This window comes from Taudactylus pleione, unplaced genomic scaffold, assembly GCF_031769625.1.
Source record: "Taudactylus pleione unplaced genomic scaffold, aTauple2 ptg000497l, whole genome shotgun sequence".
NCBI classification, from domain to species: Eukaryota; Metazoa; Chordata; class Amphibia; order Anura; family Myobatrachidae; genus Taudactylus; species Taudactylus pleione.
The window spans coordinates 2,094,442-2,115,891 of record NW_028284899.1 but is presented as its reverse complement, the minus strand read 5'-3'; the positions used below and the strand labels follow the sequence as shown (position 1 = coordinate 2,115,891).

The 21,450-nt window shown below is 49.3% G+C and overlaps 1 protein-coding gene across 1 annotated transcript in view; it reads right to left on the bottom strand.

The window, feature by feature from the left end:
- Positions 1-15,456: 15,456 nt before the first annotated feature.
- Positions 15,457-21,450, bottom strand: part of LOC148502426 (glycine N-acyltransferase-like) — a 37,107-nt gene continuing 31,113 nt past the window's right edge. Inside the window, exon 8 of the mRNA XM_088449854.1 lies at positions 15,457-15,859. Within this exon, the coding sequence (XP_088305980.1) occupies positions 15,457-15,859 (403 nt within the window). The remainder of the gene's footprint in view (positions 15,860-21,450) is intronic.

Sequence of the window (21,450 nt, the reverse complement as noted above, 5' to 3'; positions counted from 1 at the left end):
CCAATATTGCATCGCACATGAGACCATGCACCAAACCCACAGAAACTATAGCCGAACCACATGGTGTCTCGATGTTCACCTCGGCAGTAACATAATATCGAGTATCCCCATGTATGCAGGTCACACCAACAGTTTTCCCTGTATGCCTCAAGGGGTTCACCAGCTCAGCTTTCATAAGTGTCACCAAGCTACCAGAGTCTAACAGTGCCTCTACTCGGTTGCCACCTACAGTGAGTACACACATGTGCTTATCAGTCTCAACCTGCCGGTCAGCCGTACAGGCTGTCTGTGCAAAGAAAGACGCCCTGCGATAGACATGAGCAGTATCACATTGCATAGGTTCAGTTGTAAGTGAACAATTAGCGGAAATATGGCCGAAGTCATCACACCGGAAACACTGAATCATATTAATGTCTAGTCGTTTACGGGGCAAGAACCTTCCTGGCCTGGCAGGCCTGTCTCCAGGTTCTACACCCTCAGTCTTAGGTACATTCCACCGCCCAGCACCCTTCTCCCCTGGAACAGTCTTACCAGTGTCTGTGGGAGTTCGCCGGTGCGCCATCGGGGCTCGGTGGGGCATACTCATCAGCTCCTCAGCCGCCACGTACCTCTCCACCAGCTCGACCAACTGGTCCGCGGACTTAGGGTCTGCATGGCTCACCCACTTGCGCAGAGTCGCAGGTAACGATCGCAGGTACCGGTCCATCACGACCCTTTCCACGATCTGTGGTCCCGTCAGCGTCTCGGGCTGTAGCCATTTTGAGGACAGATGGACGAGATCATGCATCTGTGAACGTGGAGGCTTGTCCATATGGAACTCCCAGCGGTGGACCCGTTGGCCACGAACAAAGGAGGTGACTCCCAAGCGAGTTAGGATCTCCTGTTTTAGTTTTTTATAGTCCTTGGCATCAGCCAGGCATAAGTTGAAATAGGCCTTTTGTGGCTCCCCAGACAAAAAAGGTACCACCAGACTTGCCCACTGCTCCTTTGGCCAACTCTCCCTTTCGGCCGTTCTTTCAAATGCGGCGAGATAGGCCTCCACATCATCGCCCGAAGTCATCTTTTGGAGGAAGTGGCTGGCTCGTACGGAGTGAGTGGGGGTGGGAGGACCAGTAGTAACCTCTCTGGGCCGGGCGACCAGGTGCTGTACCACCTCTCTTATGGCCTGGCTGTTTTCCGCTAAGGCCTGGCGGGTTTCCTCAATGGCGACCTGTTGAAGTCTGTTAGTCTCCTGCCGAGCTGCTGTAGCTTGGAGCAAGGCCTTAATAATGTCCTCCATTTTGTCCTGGGGTGTAGGTTGGAAGCTGAACCTTGCCTCTCTGAGCATTGGCTGACGCCTCCTCTATGGGACTCCAAGGACACAGCGTTATTTCCACACTTACAAATTGGGTGTCTGTCCCTTTAATTTTTAAACGGAAAGTTTTCCTCTTGCTGCAACTTCAGTGTGTGTGAATTCCCGCATTCTCCACCATATTGTGACACAGTCAGGTTAGGGGGTCCCCCTCCTGGGTAGAAGGACTCCTTTCTTACACACACCCACAACAGCAGGGAAGCAGCACACCAGTCTGGATGCGAGTACAAGCTGGTCGGCGCCAGTCTTTATTGTACAATGTCAGAAATAACATAAAGAAAACATAAACATAAATCCTAGCCCTGTCGGGGCACTAACTTCACAGGTGGTTCCCTCACTACCAGAACCTGGCAGGGCCTAATGCCCTCACCAGCAACAAAGGCACAGCACAACACTCACAGATAGGTTTTCCAAGTGTCTCTGAGCAAACTCCCTGTCTGCTCTCCCAGATGAGACACTCAGCCCTAAACACACTAGGCTTATATTGGCCACTCTCAGGTGGGAACCCTAACAAGCCTGTTACCAGGCTGCGAGAACCAAAACCTGGAGTGGCCGTGGGTGGAGCCCTCCCTCTCCTCTCACCCACAACCCCCAGGTCCCAAATCGGCTTTTCAAAAAGCCGAGACTCAAGCCTGCTACACTGCAGACTTTCTCCTGGGGATTTTAAACACATAGGACAGGAATCTGGGATAAATGTCCCTGTCACAGACCACTTTACCAGTGATCCTATCACATATCCCCCCCCCTTTGTTTCGACCTATGGGGCGGAACAACTGAAGCCCCCAAACAATGAACGCGTGACAATGCATCTGCTTTAGACAACAGGCCCCCTGGCCTGTGTTCCACTGAAAATTTAAAAGTTTGTAACGAGAAAGAACCATCTCAGAATTCTCGCATTACTGTCCTTATTTTCGGACATCCACTTTATGGCCAACGCCTCCTTCTCCACTGTGGCATCGGGTAGGCATCGAATTTTGAAACACTGTTCAACTTTCGGAAGTCATTGCAGAAACGCACAATCCCGTCGGGCTTTGGAATCAACCCAATGGGACTTGACCATTCACTATGTGATTCTTCAATAACCCCTAACTCTAGCATATTTTTAATTTCTTTCGACACTGATTCTCTTTGTGCTACTGGCAACCTATAGGGCTTTAGATTTACTGGAGGGGCTCGGTCGGCCGACAGTACAGTTCTATCTTTCCAGGGCTTTAACAGATTTATATGGTATATCTGTTCCGGCTTTCTTTTCCCCGGCTGGTAAACTTTGTAATTGACCTGTCCCTCTCTTTCTAAGATTTCAAAGGGCCCTTGCCATTTAGCCAAAAGTTTATTTTCCACAGTGGGAACCAACACTAACACTCTGTCCCCAGGAGCAAAGCTGCGTAACTGAGCATTGCGGTTGTATACCCTCTGCTGTGCCTGTTGAGCCTATTCCACAACATCTTCCCCCTTCTTAGTCACCTGATATAACAAATCCTGACACATTGCCATGTGGGGATAGGACAAAGGACTATCAGGGTCTATGGGTTTACCATCAACTTCTTTTACATTCTCCCTGGTTTTTACCAAAGTAGGGTCATTCAACTGCTCCACGGCAAAGACCTCTCTTCTGACCTCTAAATCAGGCAGACGATCATCTGGCCCAACAACACTTCCCACCTCAATGGGATGCACATCAGTTGGCGGGCCACCGTCACGCTCCGCATTCTCTAGTTCGCCAATCATAGTAGAAAAAGGGAATAACTCTGACTCAGAAGAAACTCCCTCCTCCACTACATCGACAACCTTCTCAAATGGATCGGGGTTGTTCACTTCTGGAACAAAACGGCTTTCCCACAACTTCCAGAAGTGAGCAAAGTGTCTCCCCAATATTGCATCGCACATGAGACCATGCACCAAACCCACAGAAACTATAGCCGAACCACATGGTGTCTCGATGTTCACCTCGGCAGTAACATAATATCGAGTATCCCCATGTATGCAGGTCACACCAACAGTTTTCCCTGTATGCCTCAAGGGGTTCACCAGCTCAGCTTTCATAAGTGTCACCAAGCTACCAGAGTCTAACAGTGCCTCTACTCGGTTGCCACCTACAGTGAGTACACACATGTGCTTATCAGTCTCAGCCTGCCGGTCAGCCGTACAGGCTGTCTGTGCAAAGAAAGACGCCCTGCGATAGACATGAGCAGTATCACATTGCATAGTTTCAGTTGTAAGTGAACAATTAGCGGAAATATGGCTGAAGTCATCACACCGGAAACACTGAATCATATTAATGTCTAGTCGTTTACGGGGCAAGAACCTTCCTGGCCTGGCAGGCCTGTCTCCAGGTTCTACACCCTCAGTCTTAGGTACATTCCACCGCCCAGCACCCTTCTCCCCTGGAACAGTCTTACCAGTGTCTGTGGGAGTTCGCCGGTGCGCCATCGGGGTTTCGGTGGGGCATGCTCATCAGCTCCTCAGCCGCCACGTACCTCTCCACCAGCTCGACCAACTGGTCCGCGGACTTAGGGTCTGCATGGCTCACCCACTTGCGCAGAGTCGCAGGTAACGATCGCAGGTACCGGTCCATCACGACCCTTTCCACGATCTGTGGTCCCGTCAGCATCTCGGGCTGTAGCCATTTTGAGGACAGATGGACGAGGTCATGCATCTGTGAACGTGGAGGCTTGTCCATATGGAACTCCCAGCGGTGGACCCGTTGGGCACGAACAAAGGAGGTGACTCCCAAGCGAGTTAGGATCTCCTGTTTTAGTTTTTTATAGTCCTTGGCATCAGCCAGGCATAAGTTGAAATAGGCCTTTTGTGGCTCCCCAGACAAAAATGGTGCCACCAGACTTGCCCACTGCTCCTTGGGCCAACTCTCCCTTTCGGCCGTTCTTTCAAATGCGGCGAGATAGGCCTCCACATCATCGCCCGAAGTCATCTTTTGGAGGAAGTGACTGGCTCGTACGGAGTGAGTGGGGGTGGGAGGACCAGTAGTAACCTCTCTGGGCCGGGCGACCAGGTGCTGTACCACCTCTCTTATGGCCTGGCTGTTTTCCGCTAAGGCCTGGCGGGTTTCCTCAATGGCGACCTGTTGAAGTCTGTTAGTCTCCTGCTGAGCTGCTGTAGCTTGGAGCAAGGCCTTAATAATGTCCTCCATTTTGTCCTGGGGTGTAGGTTGGAAGCTGAACCTTGCCTCTCTGAGCATTGGCTGACGCCTCCTCTATGGGACTCCAAGGACACAGCGTTATTTCCACACTTACAAATTGGGTGTCTGTCCCTTTAATTTTTAAACGGAAAGTTTTCCTCTTGCTGCAACTTCAGTGTGTGTGAATTCCCGCATTCTCCACCATATTGTGACACAGTCAGGTTAGGGGGTCCCCCTCCTGGGTAGAAGGACTCCTTTCTTACACACACCCACAACAGCAGGGAAGCAGCACACCAGTCTGGATGCGAGTACAAGCTGGTCGGCGCCAGTCTTTATTGTACAATGTCAGAAATAACATAAAGAAAACATAAACATAAATCCTAGCCCTGTCGGGGCACTAACTTCACAGGTGGTTCACTCACTACCAGAACCTGGCAGGGCCTAATGCCCTCACCAGCAACAAAGGCACAGCACAACACTCACAGATAGGTTTTCCAAGTGTCTCTGAGCAAACTCCCTGTCTGCTCTCCCAGATGAGACACTCAGCCCTAAACACACTAGGCTTATATTGGCCACTCTCAGGTGGAAACCCTAACAAGCCTGTTACCAGGCTGCGAGAACCAAAACCTGGAGTGGCCGTGGGTGGAGCCCTCCCTCTCCTCTCACCCACAACCCCCAGGTCCCAAACCGGCTTTTCAAAAAGCCGAGACTCAAGCCTGCTACACTGCAGACTTTCTCCTGGGGATTTTAAACACATAGGACAGGAATCTGGGATAAATGTCCCTGTCACAGACCACTTTACCAGTGATCCTATCACATATCCCCCCCCTTTGTTTCGACCTATGGGGCGGAACAACTGAAGCCCCCAAACAATGAACGCGTGACAATGCATCTGCTTTAGACAACAGGCCCCCTGGCCTGTGTTCCACTGAAAATTTAAAAGTTTGTAACGAGAAAGAACCATCTCAGAATTCTCGCATTACTGTCCTTATTTTCGGACATCCACTTTATGGCCAACGCCTCCTTCTCCACTGTGGCATCGGGTAGGCATCGAATTTTGAAACACTGTTCAACTTTCGGAAGTCATTGCAGAAACGCACACTCCCGTCGGGCTTTGGAATCAACCCAATGGGACTTGACCATTCACTATGTGATTCTTCAATAACCCCTAACTCTAGCATATTTTTAATTTCTTTCGACACTGATTCTCTTTGTGCTACTGGCAACCTATAGGGCTTTAGATTTACTGGAGGGGCTCGGTCGGCCGACAGTACAGTTCTATCTTTCCAGGGCTTTAACAGATTTATATGGTATATCTGTTCCGGCTTTCTTTTCCCCGGCTGGTAAACTTTGTAATTGACCTGTCCCTCTCTTTCTAAGATTTCAAAGGGCCCTTGCCATTTAGCCAAAAGTTTATTTTCCACAGTGGGAACCAACACTAACACTCTGTCCCCAGGAGCAAAGCTGCGTAACTGAGCATTGCGGTTGTATACCCTCTGCTGTGCCTGTTGAGCCTATTCCACAACATCTTCCCCCTACTTAGTCACCTGATATAACAAATCCTGACACATTGCCATGTGGGGATAGGACAAAGGACTATCAGGGTCTGTGGGTTTACCATCAACTTCTTTTACATTCTCCCTGGTTTTTACCAAAGTAGGGTCATTCAACTGCTCCACGGCAAAGACCTCTCTTCTGACCTCTAAATCAGGCAGACGATCAACTGGCCCAACAACACTTCCCACCTCAATGGGATGCACATCAGTTGGCGGGCCACCGTCACGCTCCGCATTCTCTAGTTCGCCAATCATAGTAGAAAAAGGGAATAACTCTGACTCAGAAGAAACTCCCTCCTCCACTACATCGACAACCTTCTCAAATGGATCGGGGTTGTTCACTTCTGGAACAAAACGGCTTTCCCACAACTTCCAGAAGTGAGCAAAGTCTCTCCCCAATATTGCATCGCACATGAGACCATGCACCAAACCCACAGAAACTATAGCCGAACCACATGGTGTCTCGATGTTCACCTCGGCAGTAACATAATATCGAGTATCCCCATGTATGCAGGTCACACCAACAGTTTTCCCTGTATGCCTCAAGGGGTTCACCAGCTCAGCTTTCATAAGTGTCACCAAGCTACCAGAGTCTAACAGTGCCTCTACTCGGTTGCCACCTACAGTGAGTACACACATGTGCTTATCAGTCTCAGCCTGCCGGTCAGCCGTACAGGCTGTCTGTGCAAAGAAAGACGCCCTGCGATAGACATGAGCAGTATCACATTGCATAGTTTCAGTTGTAAGTGAACAATTAGCGGAAATATGGCTGAAGTCATCACACCGGAAACACTGAATCATATTAATGTCTAGTCGTTTATGGGGCAAGAACCTTCCTGGCCTGGCAGGCCTGTCTCCAGGTTCTACACCCTCAGTCTTAGGTACATTCCACCGCCCAGCACCCTTCTCCCCTGGAACAGTCTTACCAGTGTCTGTGGGAGTTCGCCGGTGCGCCATCGGGGTTTCGGTGGGGCATGCTCATCAGCTCCTCAGCCGCCACGTACCTCTCCACCAGCTCGACCAACTGGTCCGCGGACTTAGGGTCTGCATGGCTCACCCACTTGCGCAGAGTCGCAGGTAACGATCGCAGGTACCGGTCCATCACGACCCTTTCCATGATCTGTGGTCCCGTCAGCATCTCGGGCTGTAGCCATTTTGAGGACAGATGGACGAGGTCATGCATCTGTGAACGTGGAGGCTTGTCCATATGGAACTCCCAGCGGTGGACCCGTTGGGCACGAACAAAGGAGGTGACTCCCAAGCGAGTTAGGATCTCCTGTTTTAGTTTTTTATAGTCCTTGGCATCAGCCAGGCATAAGTTGAAATAGGCCTTTTGTGGCTCCCCAGACAAAAATGGTGCCACCAGACTTGCCCACTGCTCCTTGGGCCAACTCTCCCTTTCGGCCGTTCTTTCAAATGCGGCGAGATAGGCCTCCACATCATCGCCCGAAGTCATCTTTTGGAGGAAGTGACTGGCTCGTACGGAGTGAGTGGGGGTGGGAGGACCAGTAGTAACCTCTCTGGGCCGGGCGACCAGGTGCTGTACCACCTCTCTTATGGCCTGGCTGTTTTCCGCTAAGGCCTGGCGGGTTTCCTCAATGGCGACCTGTTGAAGTCTGTTAGTCTCCTGCTGAGCTGCTGTAGCTTGGAGCAAGGCCTTAATAATGTCCTCCATTTTGTCCTGGGGTGTAGGTTGGAAGCTGAACCTTGCCTCTCTAAGCATTGGCTGACGCCTCCTCTATGGGACTCCAAGGACACAGCGTTATTTCCACACTTAGAAATTGGGTGTCTGTCCCTTTAATTTTTAAACGGAAAGTTTTCCTCTTGCTGCAACTTCAGTGTGTGTGAATTCCCGCATTCTCCACCATATTGTGACACAGTCAGGTTAGGGGGTCCCCCTCCTGGGTAGAAGGACTCCTTTCTTACACACACCCACAACAGCAGGGAAGCAGCACACCAGTCTGGATGCGAGTACAAGCTGGTCGGCGCCAGTCTTTATTGTACAATGTCAGAAATAACATAAAGAAAACATAAACATAAATCCTAGCCCTGTCGGGGCACTAACTTCACAGGTGGTTCACTCACTACCAGAACCTGGCAGGGCCTAATGCCCTCACCAGCAACAAAGGCACAGCACAACACTCACAGATAGGTTTTCCAAGTGTCTCTGAGCAAACTCCCTGTCTGCTCTCCCAGATGAGACACTCAGCCCTAAACACACTAGGCTTATATTGGCCACTCTCAGGTGGAAACCCTAACAAGCCTGTTACCAGGCTGCGAGAACCAAAACCTGGAGTGGCCGTGGGTGGAGCCCTCCCTCTCCTCTCACCCACAACCCCCAGGTCCCAAACCGGCTTTTCAAAAAGCCGATACTCAAGCCTGCTACACTGCAGACTTTCTCCTGGGGATTTTAAACACATAGGACAGGAATCTGGGATAAATGTCCCTGTCACAGACCACTTTACCAGTGATCCTATCACATATCCCCCCCCTTTGTTTCGACCTATGGGGCGGAACAACTGAAGCCCCCAAACAATGAACGCGTGACAATGCATCTGCTTTAGACAACAGGCCCCCTGGCCTGTGTTCCACTGAAAATTTAAAAGTTTGTAACGAGAAAGAACCATCTCAGAATTCTCGCATTACTGTCCTTATTTTCGGACATCCACTTTATGGCCAACGCCTCCTTCTCCACTGTGGCATCGGGTAGGCATCGAATTTTGAAACACTGTTCAACTTTCGGAAGTCATTGCAGAAACGCACACTCCCGTCGGGCTTTGGAATCAACCCATTGGGACTTGACCATTCACTATGTGATTCTTCAATAACCCCTAACTCTAGCATATTTTTAATTTCTTTCGACACCGATTCTCTTTGTGCTACTGGCAACCTATAGGGCTTTAGATTTACTGGAGGGGCTCGGTCGGCCGACAGTACAGTTCTATCTTTCCAGGGCTTTAACAGATTTATATGGTATATCTGTTCCGGCTTTCTTTTCCCCGGCTGGTAAACTTTGTAATTGACCTGTCCCACTCTTTCTAAGATTTCAAAGGGCCCTTGCCATTTAGCCAAAAGTTTATTTTCCACAGTGGGAACCAACACTAACACTCTGTCCCCAGGAGCAAAGCTGCGTAACCGAGCATTGCAGTTGTATACCCTCTGCTGTGCCTGTTGAGCCTGTTCCACAACATCTTCCCCCTTCTTAGTCACCTGATATAACAAATCCTGACACATTGCCATGTGGGGATAGGACAAAGGACTATCAGGGTCTACGGATTTACCATCAACTACTTTTACATTCTCCCTGGCTTTTACCAAAGTAGGGTCATTCAACTGCTCCACGGCAAAGACCTCTCTTCTGACCTCTAAATCAGGCAGACGATCAACTGGCCCAACAACACTTCCCACCTCAATGGGATGCACATCAGTTGGTGGGCCACCGTCACGCTCCGCATTCTCTAGTTCGCCAATCATAGTAGAAAAAGGGAATAACTCTGACTCAGAAGAAACTCTCTCCTCCACTACATCGACAACCTTCTCACATGGATCGGGGTTGTTCACTTCTGGAACAAAACGGCTTTCCCACAACTTCCAGAAGTGAGCAAAGTCTCTCCCCAATATTGCATCGCACATGAGACCATGCACCAAACCCACAGAAACTATAGCCGAACCACATGGTGTCTCGATGTTCACCTCGGCAGTAACATAATATCGAGTATCCCCATGTATGCAGGTCACACCAACAGTTTTCCCTGTATGCCTCAAGGGGTTCACCAGCTCAGCTTTCATAAGTGTCACCAAGCTACCAGAGTCTAACAGTGCCTCTACTCGGTTGCCACCTACAGTGAGTACACACATGTGCTTATCAGTCTCAGCCTGCCGGTCAGCCGTACAGGCTGTCTGTGCAAAGAAAGACGCCCTGCGATAGACATGAGCAGTATCACATTGCATAGGTTCAGTTGTAAGTGAACAATTAGCGGAAATATGGCCGAAGTCATCACACCGGAAACACTGAATCATATTAATGTCTAGTCGTTTACGGGGCAAGAACCTTCCTGGCCTGGCAGGCCTGTCTCCAGGTTCTACACCCTCAGTCTTAGGTACATTCCACCGCCCAGCACCCTTCTCCCCTGGAACAGTCTTACCAGTGTCTGTGGGAGTTCGCCGGTGCGCCATCGGGGCTCGGTGGGGCATACTCATCAGCTCCTCAGCCGCCACGTACCTCTCCACCAGCTCGACCAACTGGTCCGCGGACTTAGGGTCTGCATGGCTCACCCACTTGCGCAGAGTCGCAGGTAACGATCGCAGGTACCGGTCCATCACGACCCTTTCCACGATCTGTGGTCCCGTCAGCGTCTCGGGCTGTAGCCATTTTGAGGACAGATGGACGAGATCATGCATCTGTGAACGTGGAGGCTTGTCCATATGGAACTCCCAGCGGTGGACCCGTTGGGCACGAACAAAGGAGGTGACTCCCAAGCGAGTTAGGATCTCCTGTTTTAGTTTTTTATAGTCCTTGGCATCAGCCAGGCATAAGTTGAAATAGGCCTTTTGTGGCTCCCCAGACAAAAAAGGTACCACCAGACTTGCCCACTGCTCCTTTGGCCAACTCTCCCTTTCGGCCGTTCTTTCAAATGCGGCGAGATAGGCCTCCACATCATCGCCCGAAGTCATCATTTGGAGGAAGTGGCTGGCTCGTACGGAGTGAGTGGGGGTGGGAGGACCAGTAGTAACCTCTCTGGGCCGGGCGACCAGGTGCTGTACCACCTCTCTTATGGCCTGGCTGTTTTCCGCTAAGGCCTGGCGGGTTTCCTCAATGGCGACCTGTTGAAGTCTGTTAGTCTCCTGCCGAACTGCTGTAGCTTGGAGCAAGGCCTTAATAATGTCCTCCATTTTGTCCTGGGGTGTAGGTTGGAAGCTGAACCTTGCCTCTCTGAGCATTGGCTGACGCCTCCTCTATGGGACTCCAAGGACACAGCGTTATTTCCACACTTACAAATTGGGTGTCTGTCCCTTTAATTTTTAAACGGAAAGTTTTCCTCTTGCTGCAACTTCAGTGTGTGTGAATTCCCGCATTCTCCACCATATTGTGACACAGTCAGGTTAGAGGGTCCCCCTCCTGGGTAGAAGGACTCCTTTCTTACACACACCCACAACAGCAGGGAAGCAGCACACCAGTCTGGATGCGAGTACAAGCTGGTCGGCGCCAGTCTTTATTGTACAATGTCAGAAATAACATAAAGAAAACATAAACATAAATCCTAGCCCTGTCGGGGCACTAACTTCACAGGTGGTTCCCTCACTACCAGAACCTGGCAGGGCCTAATGCCCTCACCAGCAACAAAGGCACAGCACAACACTCACAGATAGGTTTTCCAAGTGTCTCTGAGCAAACTCCCTGTCTGCTCTCCCAGGTGAGACACTCAGCCCTAAACACACTAGGCTTATATTGGCCACTCTCAGGTGGGAACCCTAACAAGCCTGTTACCAGGCTGCGAGAACCAAAACCTGGAGTGGCCGTGGGTGGAGCCCTCCCTCTCCTCTCACCCACAACCCCCAGGTCCCAAACCGGCTTTTCAAAAAGCCGAGACTCAAGCCTGCTACACTGCAGACTTTCTCCTGGGGATTTTAAACACATAGGACAGGAATCTGGGATAAATGTCCCTGTCACAGACCACTTTACCAGTGATCCTATCACAGCACCTACAGATCTGTTGTGTCCATTGAACACGCCCCTTAATCCATGGACACACATCGCGATGGACTTTGTGGTGGATCTTCCATCTTCTGCTCACTGTACAGTTATGTGGACTATTGTCGACAGATTTTCGAAAATGGTGCATTTAGTCCCTCTCGGCAAATTACCCTCAGCCAAAGAATTGTCAAGTCTTTTTGTGCAACATGTCTTCAGAACACATGGACGGCCTTTGGATATCATTTCTGACCGTGGTACCCAGTTTGTTGCTAGGTTCTGGAGGTGTTTCTGTTCTGATCTGGGTATCAAGGTCAGTCTCTCATCAGGATATCATCCACAGTCCAATGGGCAGACAGAGCGGGCCAATCAGTCTTTGGAGCAGTATCTCCGGTGTTTTATTGCTAAATGCCAGAACAATTGGGTGTCCCTCTTGCCATTTGCGGAATTCGCCTACAACAATTTTTGCCATTCCACATCTTCTGTGTCCCCTTTCTTTTGTAATTTTGTAATTCATCCCAGTGCAATTCTTTTGAGTCTTCATCAAATTCAAGTCCTTCATCTTCATCTGTTTCCAGATTTTGATCCGTCTGGAAGAAAGTGCATCAGTCCCTTCGGCAGGCAGCTGGTCGCTCCAAGGTCTGGGCAGATAGACATCGTAGGCCTTGCAAGCTGAAGGTGGGGGATTTGATCTGGCTGTCCACCAGGAATATCAATCTGTGCCAAAGGTCACAAAAATTGGGTCCCAAGTTCATCGGGCCTTTCAGAATTATTGCACAAATTAATAGTGTGGCATTCCGTTTGAAGCTACCCCGGTCTCTCAAGATCAATAGTACCTTCCACTGTTCTCTCCTCAAGCCAGTGTACTTCTCCACCAGATACTCTCTCAGACGCTCAATCAGACCACCACCAGTTCTTGTTCAGGGACGAGAGTTTGTTGTAAAAAAAATCTTGGACAAGAATTTCCAGAGGCTGTCCTCAATTTCTGGTACACTGGAAGGGCTATTGTCCTGAGGAGCGCTCTTGGATTCCGGAAGACTCGTTGCATGCTCCTATCCTAAGGAAGAAATTTTTTGTGGACTTTCCAGACAAACCTGGGTCTAGGGATTCCTTAACCCCTCGTCAAGGGGGGGGGGTACTGTTAGGACCTGCAGTTAGCAGATCCTATTGCTTGGACTTCCAGCTTTTGTTGCTACTGCGGCACTCATTCAGAGTCGGTCGAAGCGGCCGCACGGTCGTACGGGAAAAGGGGCCGGATATGCAATGCGGTCGGAATGCTAAAAATACGCCCACATGTCGTACGCATAGCACGTCATCTCCGGCTACATAAGGAGCATCGTTTACCATTGGAACTGGTCGTAGAGCTAAAGGTTGACCTTACCTTCTCTTAAGCTCTACGATCATGGCAGTGTAAAACCTCCCCTGTCACGTGTGCCATGACACTACTTTGTTAATTTTGCACTCCCATAAAACGCCGTTCGCATAATGAGGAACGCCTGCGTTCGGATCTCCACACCCCCATTTTCAAGCACCTTCCCCTGTTACCACCCACAAACGCCTCAATCTGTCACTCAAACTACCGACCTGGCTGTGTTCAAGGAGAGAAAAATTTCTGATTGTAGCGGCTAGTTTGCGCACGCGCATTGCGTCCTCTATGCATGCGCAGTATAGCGAACATCGGTGGTGTACGACCGTGCGGCCGCTTCGACCGACTCTGAATGAGGTCCAAATTGCTGCCCCTGTGCAGTGTCAGGTGCACTAATTGATTCTCCTCTCTGGACACAGCCCAGGTGCACAGTAATCTGTCATTAAGGGAAAGTTGCTTGGATTGGATTCTGGCCCTGATTCAGAGCTGGACACTGACAGAGCGCTCGCTCTGAATCAGGGCCGTCCCTCTTAAATTAAGCTGTGGGTGACCACCCACAGCTATAGCGAGCGGCCAAAATGATGGTCGTGATGGCCAAGACCATCGCGACCATCGGGCTTGCGACGAGACCCTTGCAGTAGGGTCTCGTTGCCGCAAGCCCTGGAGTGCTTTTGGCTCTATCAGAGCCAAAAGAACTCCCACTGACATCACTAGTGATGTCAGTGGGGCCGGCCCCAGACGGTAGGTGTTCCCATGGGAACGCCTCCGTCTGGGCAGCCACGCCCCCGGCATGCCCACCAAAGGGGGCGTGCTGTCACTCACCATCGACAGCATGCCCCCTTTGGTGCGAGACCAATAACGACGGTTTGGCCATCATTATTCCGGTCTTGCGCATGCGCACGACGGAGCCGCCTCCGTCATGCACACTTGGCCAACATCGACCCATTTGCGAGCGCTCAGCTCTCGCGAGTGGGTCTGAATTAGGCCATCTGTCTCTGTTAAATTCCACCCAGCCCAGAAATCCATGCCGGTGATAGAAGTTTATTTGTACTTCCGGTTCCTGTCTCCTGCATGTCAGTCGAGTACCTGTGTCAGTCTTGCTGTGTTTCATGTGAGCCATTTATTCCATCCAGGCGGCTCCACCTGCATCTCGTCCACACATACTACTTGTACCATATGGGCAGCACAGAGAGCTTCCTACCCCAGAAGCATTTGTCATCATCTGGTGAATTGTGTCAGCTCAGCAGCACCAAGTGCAGTTTAGCCAGCACACCGTCGCCAGTGTCATCCCGGTGGCACTGGTAGCTACTCTGTGTTCCAGGTGCACAACCTAGCACCCCGTCGCCAGTGTCATCCCGGCGGCGCTGGTAGCAGCTCTGCGTTCCAGGTGCGCAATCCAGCACACCATCGCCAGTGTCATCCCGGCGGCGCTGGTAGCAGCTCTGCGTTCCTGGTGCGCTATTAAGCACACCGTCGCCAGTGTCATCCCGGCGGCACTGGTAGCAGCCACCAAGCCTGCTTCAACAGCCCCAAGGCTGGTTCACATCACCAGTCCATTGGCCACGACTATAAAGGCCACAACCAGCCCTCAAGGCTGCTTCACATCACCAGTCCCTTGGCCACGACTATAAAGGCCACAACCATCCCTCAAGGCTGCTCCTACTGCCCACAGGCGGCATCTCATATTCTATACTTAGCCCCAACTAGTCAACTGGCAGCAGTCCTCTTACAACTCTTACCTGATTAACCGTCCAACCCATATCAGAAATGCATGGAGAAGTAGACCAGTGGAGAAGTTGCCCATAGCAACCAAAAAGCTCCTGCTTATTATTTAATAGACTGTACTTGATAAATGCTACTTCAAAGCTGATTGGTTGCTATTGGCAACTTCTCCACTCTTTTCACCGCTTGATACATAAAACCCTATGGGCCAAATGTAATAGGGTGAGAGTTTAGAAAATGTGAGAGTTTAGCAGTAAACTCTCACATTGGTTGAGTTTTATCTTCAAAATGGGAAAACATCTGAATGAGATTTTAAATCGTGAGAGTTTTTTAAGTCTGAAAAAACATGCAAGTTCACTCTCTTACTTTGTTTTTGGACTCTATTACATTGGCAAAGTTTAAAAAGTGTCAGAAACTCTCACTTTTCTAAACTCTCACCCTATTACATTTGACCCTATATCTTTCTTTTAAAAAAATTCACCACTTTGTGTAATTGTAGAGCCTTAACTCACCTGATGTTGCAGTAAAAAGATTTTAAGGTAACTATTTTTCATTTGTAGTCAAGAGAGTCACATTTACAATGAATTGAAGCCACAGACTGTAACATCATACAAGTTTATTTTATTTAGTATTTCATATATGTTGCTGGAACATCCACCGTACCCATCTACCGCTCAATCTGAGTCCCGACTTCTTAATTGCTGCTTGGCTTATCTCATTATCAGGCGCAACATGAGCATAGATGGGTGCCCCTCTCGAGTGGTTAACAGCAGCAAGCTTAAGAATTATTGTACGTACAATCCCCAGATTCCTGTAGGCTGGTTCTGTATAGCCCATGCGTATCTCTGTAGATTGCTCTGTCACTGACCAGGCAATAGGCTGATCTAATCCTTTTTTCCGGACACAGATGGACGGGAAGTTCTTGATGCATCGCTCTATGTAGTTAACGGTAAGCTTGTAGTTGCGAGCCACTGCCTGGCCATGAACAAGGGGAGCTTCATGGATGAAGAGTGGGGTAAACTGCCACTCATCTGAACTGTATAAGCAGAGAAGAGACAATAAAAGATGAATCTCAGTCTTCAACAGAAACCTCTTACCCTCTAATTTTACAGTTAGACCATCCCCTGTCTCTTAACAGTAATCATCTGCAATGTAAGGGCCTGATTCAGATCCGTTCGCTAGATGCAATCGCTCGCATCCAGCGTATGAAAATTTTTCAAAGTGACGCCATGGGAAGCGAGCGCTCGCTAAGGCATAAGCACACCCACTTTAGCTGCGTGAGCGATCGCTCTGTGTATGCAGACACCCATTAGCGTATGTAGAGACGCACTAGCGCACATCATCTCCAGGAAGTGTATTAAAACATTGGTACATCGAGCACCATCGGTAGTGATCGCAGCACTTGCAGTAGCCTTACCCTGCCGCAAGCACTGCGAGGACTTCAGTGTAAAAAATAGGTATCTGATGTGTACTATGACGCTGCCTGTTAATTATGCACGCCTTAAAAACGGCGTTGAAACACCCAGGCACGCCTGCTTTCGCACCTCCACTCCCCCATTTTTACTGGACTGCCCCTGTTACCACCCACAAACGGCCTCTCCTTTCACTCATTGCACTGGGCTGTCTTTGCTAAGCGAGCGACCGGCCTGCGATCGCACAGAGTAGTTCGCGCACGCACAGAACGAAGCATGCACATGCGTGTTCGCAAAACATTGGGCAGCTTGCGAGCGCACATCGCTAGCGAACAGGTCTGAATCAGGCCCTAAGTCTTTCTATGACCATTTCAATACTTTGCTCTTTTTTTAACTAGTTAAATCCGACCTCCCTTTTCATGGACATTAAGCCACTTCTTATATTCACTTGTATGTCCCTCTGCAGCCCTATAATCACATGATACAAGGCAATCAGTGTAACCAGACACATATTACTTTGTCACCCATACATAGAGATTTCTACTACCCTGACTCTAGACTTTCATTATTCACTCCCTCTTGACTCGATTTATAATTTATCTCATGACTGAATCAGAACTGTAGGACCCGCTCTCCTCTTCTCTGCCAATTGCTCTTTATACCCCAATCCTTCCCAAGATTCATCTGAAGCTTGAGTCCTTGGCTCCACCACATCTTTAGTTGTTCCCCAGCATCTGCCGTTCTCCCCTCTTCCTTTCTACCTAAGACAGACACAAAATAAAGCAATGAGATCTATACAAAGTGCCAAATGACTTTATTTTTAAAATCAAAAGGTCACTTCTATAATTCTTAGTGCTGCTTTTGATAACTTACTGCTGATCATTATCTCTTCATTGAGATTCTACAGTCTGCATGTTCAAGTTAGTAATGCTTCATGGCTTTCAAAAAACCCCTTTCTGGATCTCAACTACTCCTCAAACAATCGTCCCATCTGTCTTCTCTTATTTGCCTCTAACTCTTGGGGTTATATTTACTAAAGTGTGTGTATTTAGAATTGGAGATGTTGCCCATAGCAACCAATCAGATTCTACTTAACATTTATCTAGCACCTTCTAGAAGATAATAGCTAAAATCTGATTGGTTGCTATGGGCAACATCTCCACTTCTAAAAACCTGCAGTTTACTAAATATTGCCCTTGGAGTGGCTCATTTCCCATCACCTTTCCATTTTCATTTTCTCACACTACCTTCTCGATACACTTCAATCTGTCTTTACCTCCCTTCATTCCATGGAAACTGCCCTTACCAAGGTCACCAATGACCTTCTCATCATTCATTTTAAGGGTCAGTTTTCCTTTCTCACCCTTCTTGACATGCCAACTGTTTGGCCAACATTGTCCCCTCATTCAAACTTTCCTCTCTTTTGGGTCCTCTCACAGCTGTCCTCCTAACATCTCCTTCCTCTCCCTCACCCCCCACATTCATGCCTCCACTTTCTTAGTTCCCATCCTGCACTATGATTGTTTTCAGTGCGCCCCCACTCACAGTCAGTGACTCTGATCCTTTTTGCCATCTCTTCCCAGGGCGCTGGGTCATTGAGTGCTGTTAACAACTGTTATTTACTCCTTTCCCACTGCAGCGCAGCCCGAGAATATCCCAGGTCGGCGCCGTTAACACTGCACAGTGGCGTCACTCGGAGATGTCATCAACGAGTGCTGGGAACTCCAGCTCTCCCTTGAATGCCAGACTAGAGCGGAGTGGCGACCAGGGGAGGAGGTCCTTCCAGGGGGGGAAGGGGTGTCCTTTCGGGAGACTGATGTCACAACTGTCACTGGGGAGACGAGCAGGGAGAGATTACAGCCTCCCCGTATGAAGCGGGGATGGGGTAAAAGCTCCAACCATCTAGGCCATATGGGGAGGCTGTAATCTCTCACTCCCCAGTGACAGCTGTCACTACAATCAGTTTCTAACATTATCACCGGCCATAAAAATATTGAGGTTAGCCATAGAAACTGATCAGAATCCAGCGCAATTTCTGGCAATCCAGATTCAGGCGCTAAACTCAGAAGGTCCAAGAACTTTCCATCCAAGTTGAGCAGACATGGATTGGATCCTGTAGTATCACGATTCTTGAGCCCAAATTAAATCTGCCTGACCACTTTTCGGGGAATCGCATGAACTTTATGAATTTTAAGGAAAGCTGCAAGCTTTATTTCAAACTCAGGCCTCAATCATCAGGTTCTGAGGTCCAGCGAGTTGGGATCATTATTTCCCTCCTACAGGGGGATCTGCAGACTTGGGCACTCGGCCTGCCCTCCACTTCTACAGTCCTTCAGACATTAGACTCCTTTTTTACTGCTCTCGGACTATTATACGAGGACCCATATAAGGCAGCTCTGGCAGAAGCTAGCCTTTTGGTCTCTGAGACAGGAGAACCGGGCGGTCGAGGTTTACTGCACAGAGTTCCGGAAATGGGCCGTGGACACTGAGTTGAATGACCCCGCTCTGCAAAGCCAATTCCGTTTTGGTCTGTCTGATCAGATTAAAGACCTCCTGGTTCAATATTCCCACATAGGTACCTTGGATGAGTTAATGGGTCTATCCATATGCATTGATCGACGTCTCCGGGAGTGCAGGCTGGAGAGGAGTCTGCCATCTCAAGCTTCCCATTCTCCACCTTGGGATCTTTCTATGGTACAGGAGGAACCGATGCAGCTGGGAGCTTTCCGTCTTCCTGTCAAGGAGAAATGGAGGAGGCATACACTAGGGCTTTGCTTGTATTGTGGAGCAAAAGGACATATGGTTCCGCTCTGTACTGTCAAATCGGGAAAAGGCATGGTCTAGATGGTAGTGGAGAGTTACATCTAGGCCTGCATCTATCTCTCCTAGGAATTCTGTCCTATTCCCCACTTTGCTCAAGTCCTCTTTTGGTCAAGTTTCAGTCTCTGCTTTTATAGATAGTGGGGCCGCAGAGAATTTTATGGACCAGGCCTTCTTCAAGACCTAGAGACTTGCTCCTGAAACTCTGGATAACCCACTTGCCGTAGTTGGTCTTGATCTCAGTCCCCATCACCTTCCGGACACCAACTATACAATTGACCGTGGGAGTGCTCCATCAGGAAGAACTGTCATTTCTTCTTCTCCAATGCCTAATGACTTCAGGTGTTCTGGGTCTACCATGGTTGAAAAAACACAACCCAGTTATCCAGTGGCAGACTGGGGAAATTCTACAGTGGGTTCCTCCTGCTTCACGCACTGTCTCTCTCATCCTGTTCGTCTGGCCAGAGATGTGGCTACAGAAACCTCCACAATTCCTGCTCCCTATCGTGATCTGGCAGAGGTTTTTTCCAAGAAAAAAGCTGATGTTCTACTACCTTATCGGTCCTATGATTGTGCCATCGATCTGCTTCCTGATGCCAGACTCCCAAAGGGTAGGCTCTATGCCTTGTCAGTTCCCGAAAGCAAGGCTATGCAAGAGTATATTGAGGACGCCCTGGAGAAAGGCTTCGTATGACCATCCAAGTACCCAGTAGGCACCATTTTTTTCTTTGTCCAAAAGAAGGATGGATCCCTCCAGCCTTGCATAGACTTCCGTGGTCTAAACAAGATCACTGTAAAGAATGCCTACCCACTGCCATTAATATCTGTTTTGTTTGACCAGCTACGGGAGGCACCGATATTCTCTAATATTGATTTACGTGGAGCTTATAATCTCATCCATATTCGTGAAGGTGATGAATGGAAGATGGCGTTCAACACTTGGGGCATTTTGAGTATCTGGTCATGTCGTTCGGGTTGTCCAATGCCCCAGCCATCTTCCAGGACTCCATTAATGACATCTTGAGAGATTTCTTTGAAGTCTTCGCAGTTGTATATTTGATTGACATCCTCATTTTCTCCAAATCCATGGAACAACACCGTATCCATGTGAGACGAATACTGCACGTGAGACAAAAATTGGGACCCAAATTCATCGGTCCATTCAGAATCATTGCCCAAGTAAACCCCCCTGTGGCATTCTGTTTAAAGTTACCCCGGTCTCCCAGTATCAATAATACATTTCACTGTTCTCTTTTAAAACCGTTTTTCTTTTCCACCAGATATTCCCTCAGACGTTCGATCAGAACACCACCAGTTCTTGTTAAGGGACGACGAGAGTTTGTTGTGGAAAAGATACTGGACTCTAGAATTTCCAGAGGCAGTCTCCAGTTTCTTGTTCACTGGAAAGGATACGGTCCGGAGGAGCGCTCCTTTATTCCGGAAAAGTCATTACATGCTCCTATCCTGAGGAAAAGATTTTTTGAGGACTTTCCGGACAAACTGGGGTCTAGGGGTTCCTTAACCCCTTGTCAAGGGGGGGTACTGTTAGGATCTGCAGTTTCCAGCCTGAGGCATGGCATTAATTACTGCCTGTGTGTGCAGCATCAGGTGCACACCGATTGATTCTCCTGTCTGAACACAGCCCAGGTGCTGAATAATCTGTCATTATGGATACTTGCTCTGGTTGGGCCTTGTTTCTTTAAATTCCAGCCAGCCCTGCAATCCTTGCCGGTGATAGAAGTTTTTTCGTACTTCCGGTTCCCAGTCTCCTGCTTGTCAGTCGAGCTCCTGTGTCTGTTTAGCTGTGTTTCGTGTGTGCCATTTATTCCATCCAGGTGGCTCCACTTACATCTCATCCACGCATGCTGTTTGTACCATCTGGGCAGCACGGAGCACTTCCTACCCCAGAAGCATCTGTCACCATCCGGTGCCAGTACCATCCCGGCGGTACTGGTAGCTACTCTGCATTCCATGTGTGCAATCTAGCACACCGTCGCCTGTATTATCCCGGTGACACTGGTAGCAACTCTGCATTCCAGGTGTGCAAATCAGCACACCATCGCCAGTGTCATCCCGGCGGCACTGGTAGCAACTCTGCGTTCCAGCTGCACTATTAAGCACACCATTGCCAGTGTCATCTCGGCGGCACTGGTAGCAGCTCTACATTATTGTTGCATACCTCACCTGAGTCTCATCAGCCCAAAGGCTGCAATGGTCCTGGGGCCCCAGGTCACAATCAGCCCTCAAGGTTACTGCCACAGCCCAAAGGCTGCTACACACCATTAGTCCCTTGGCCATGACTATAAAGGCCACGAGCAGCCCCCAAGTCTGCTCCTACAGCCCACAGGCTTCTTCACATCACCAGTCCCTTGGCCACAACTATAAAGGCCACAAC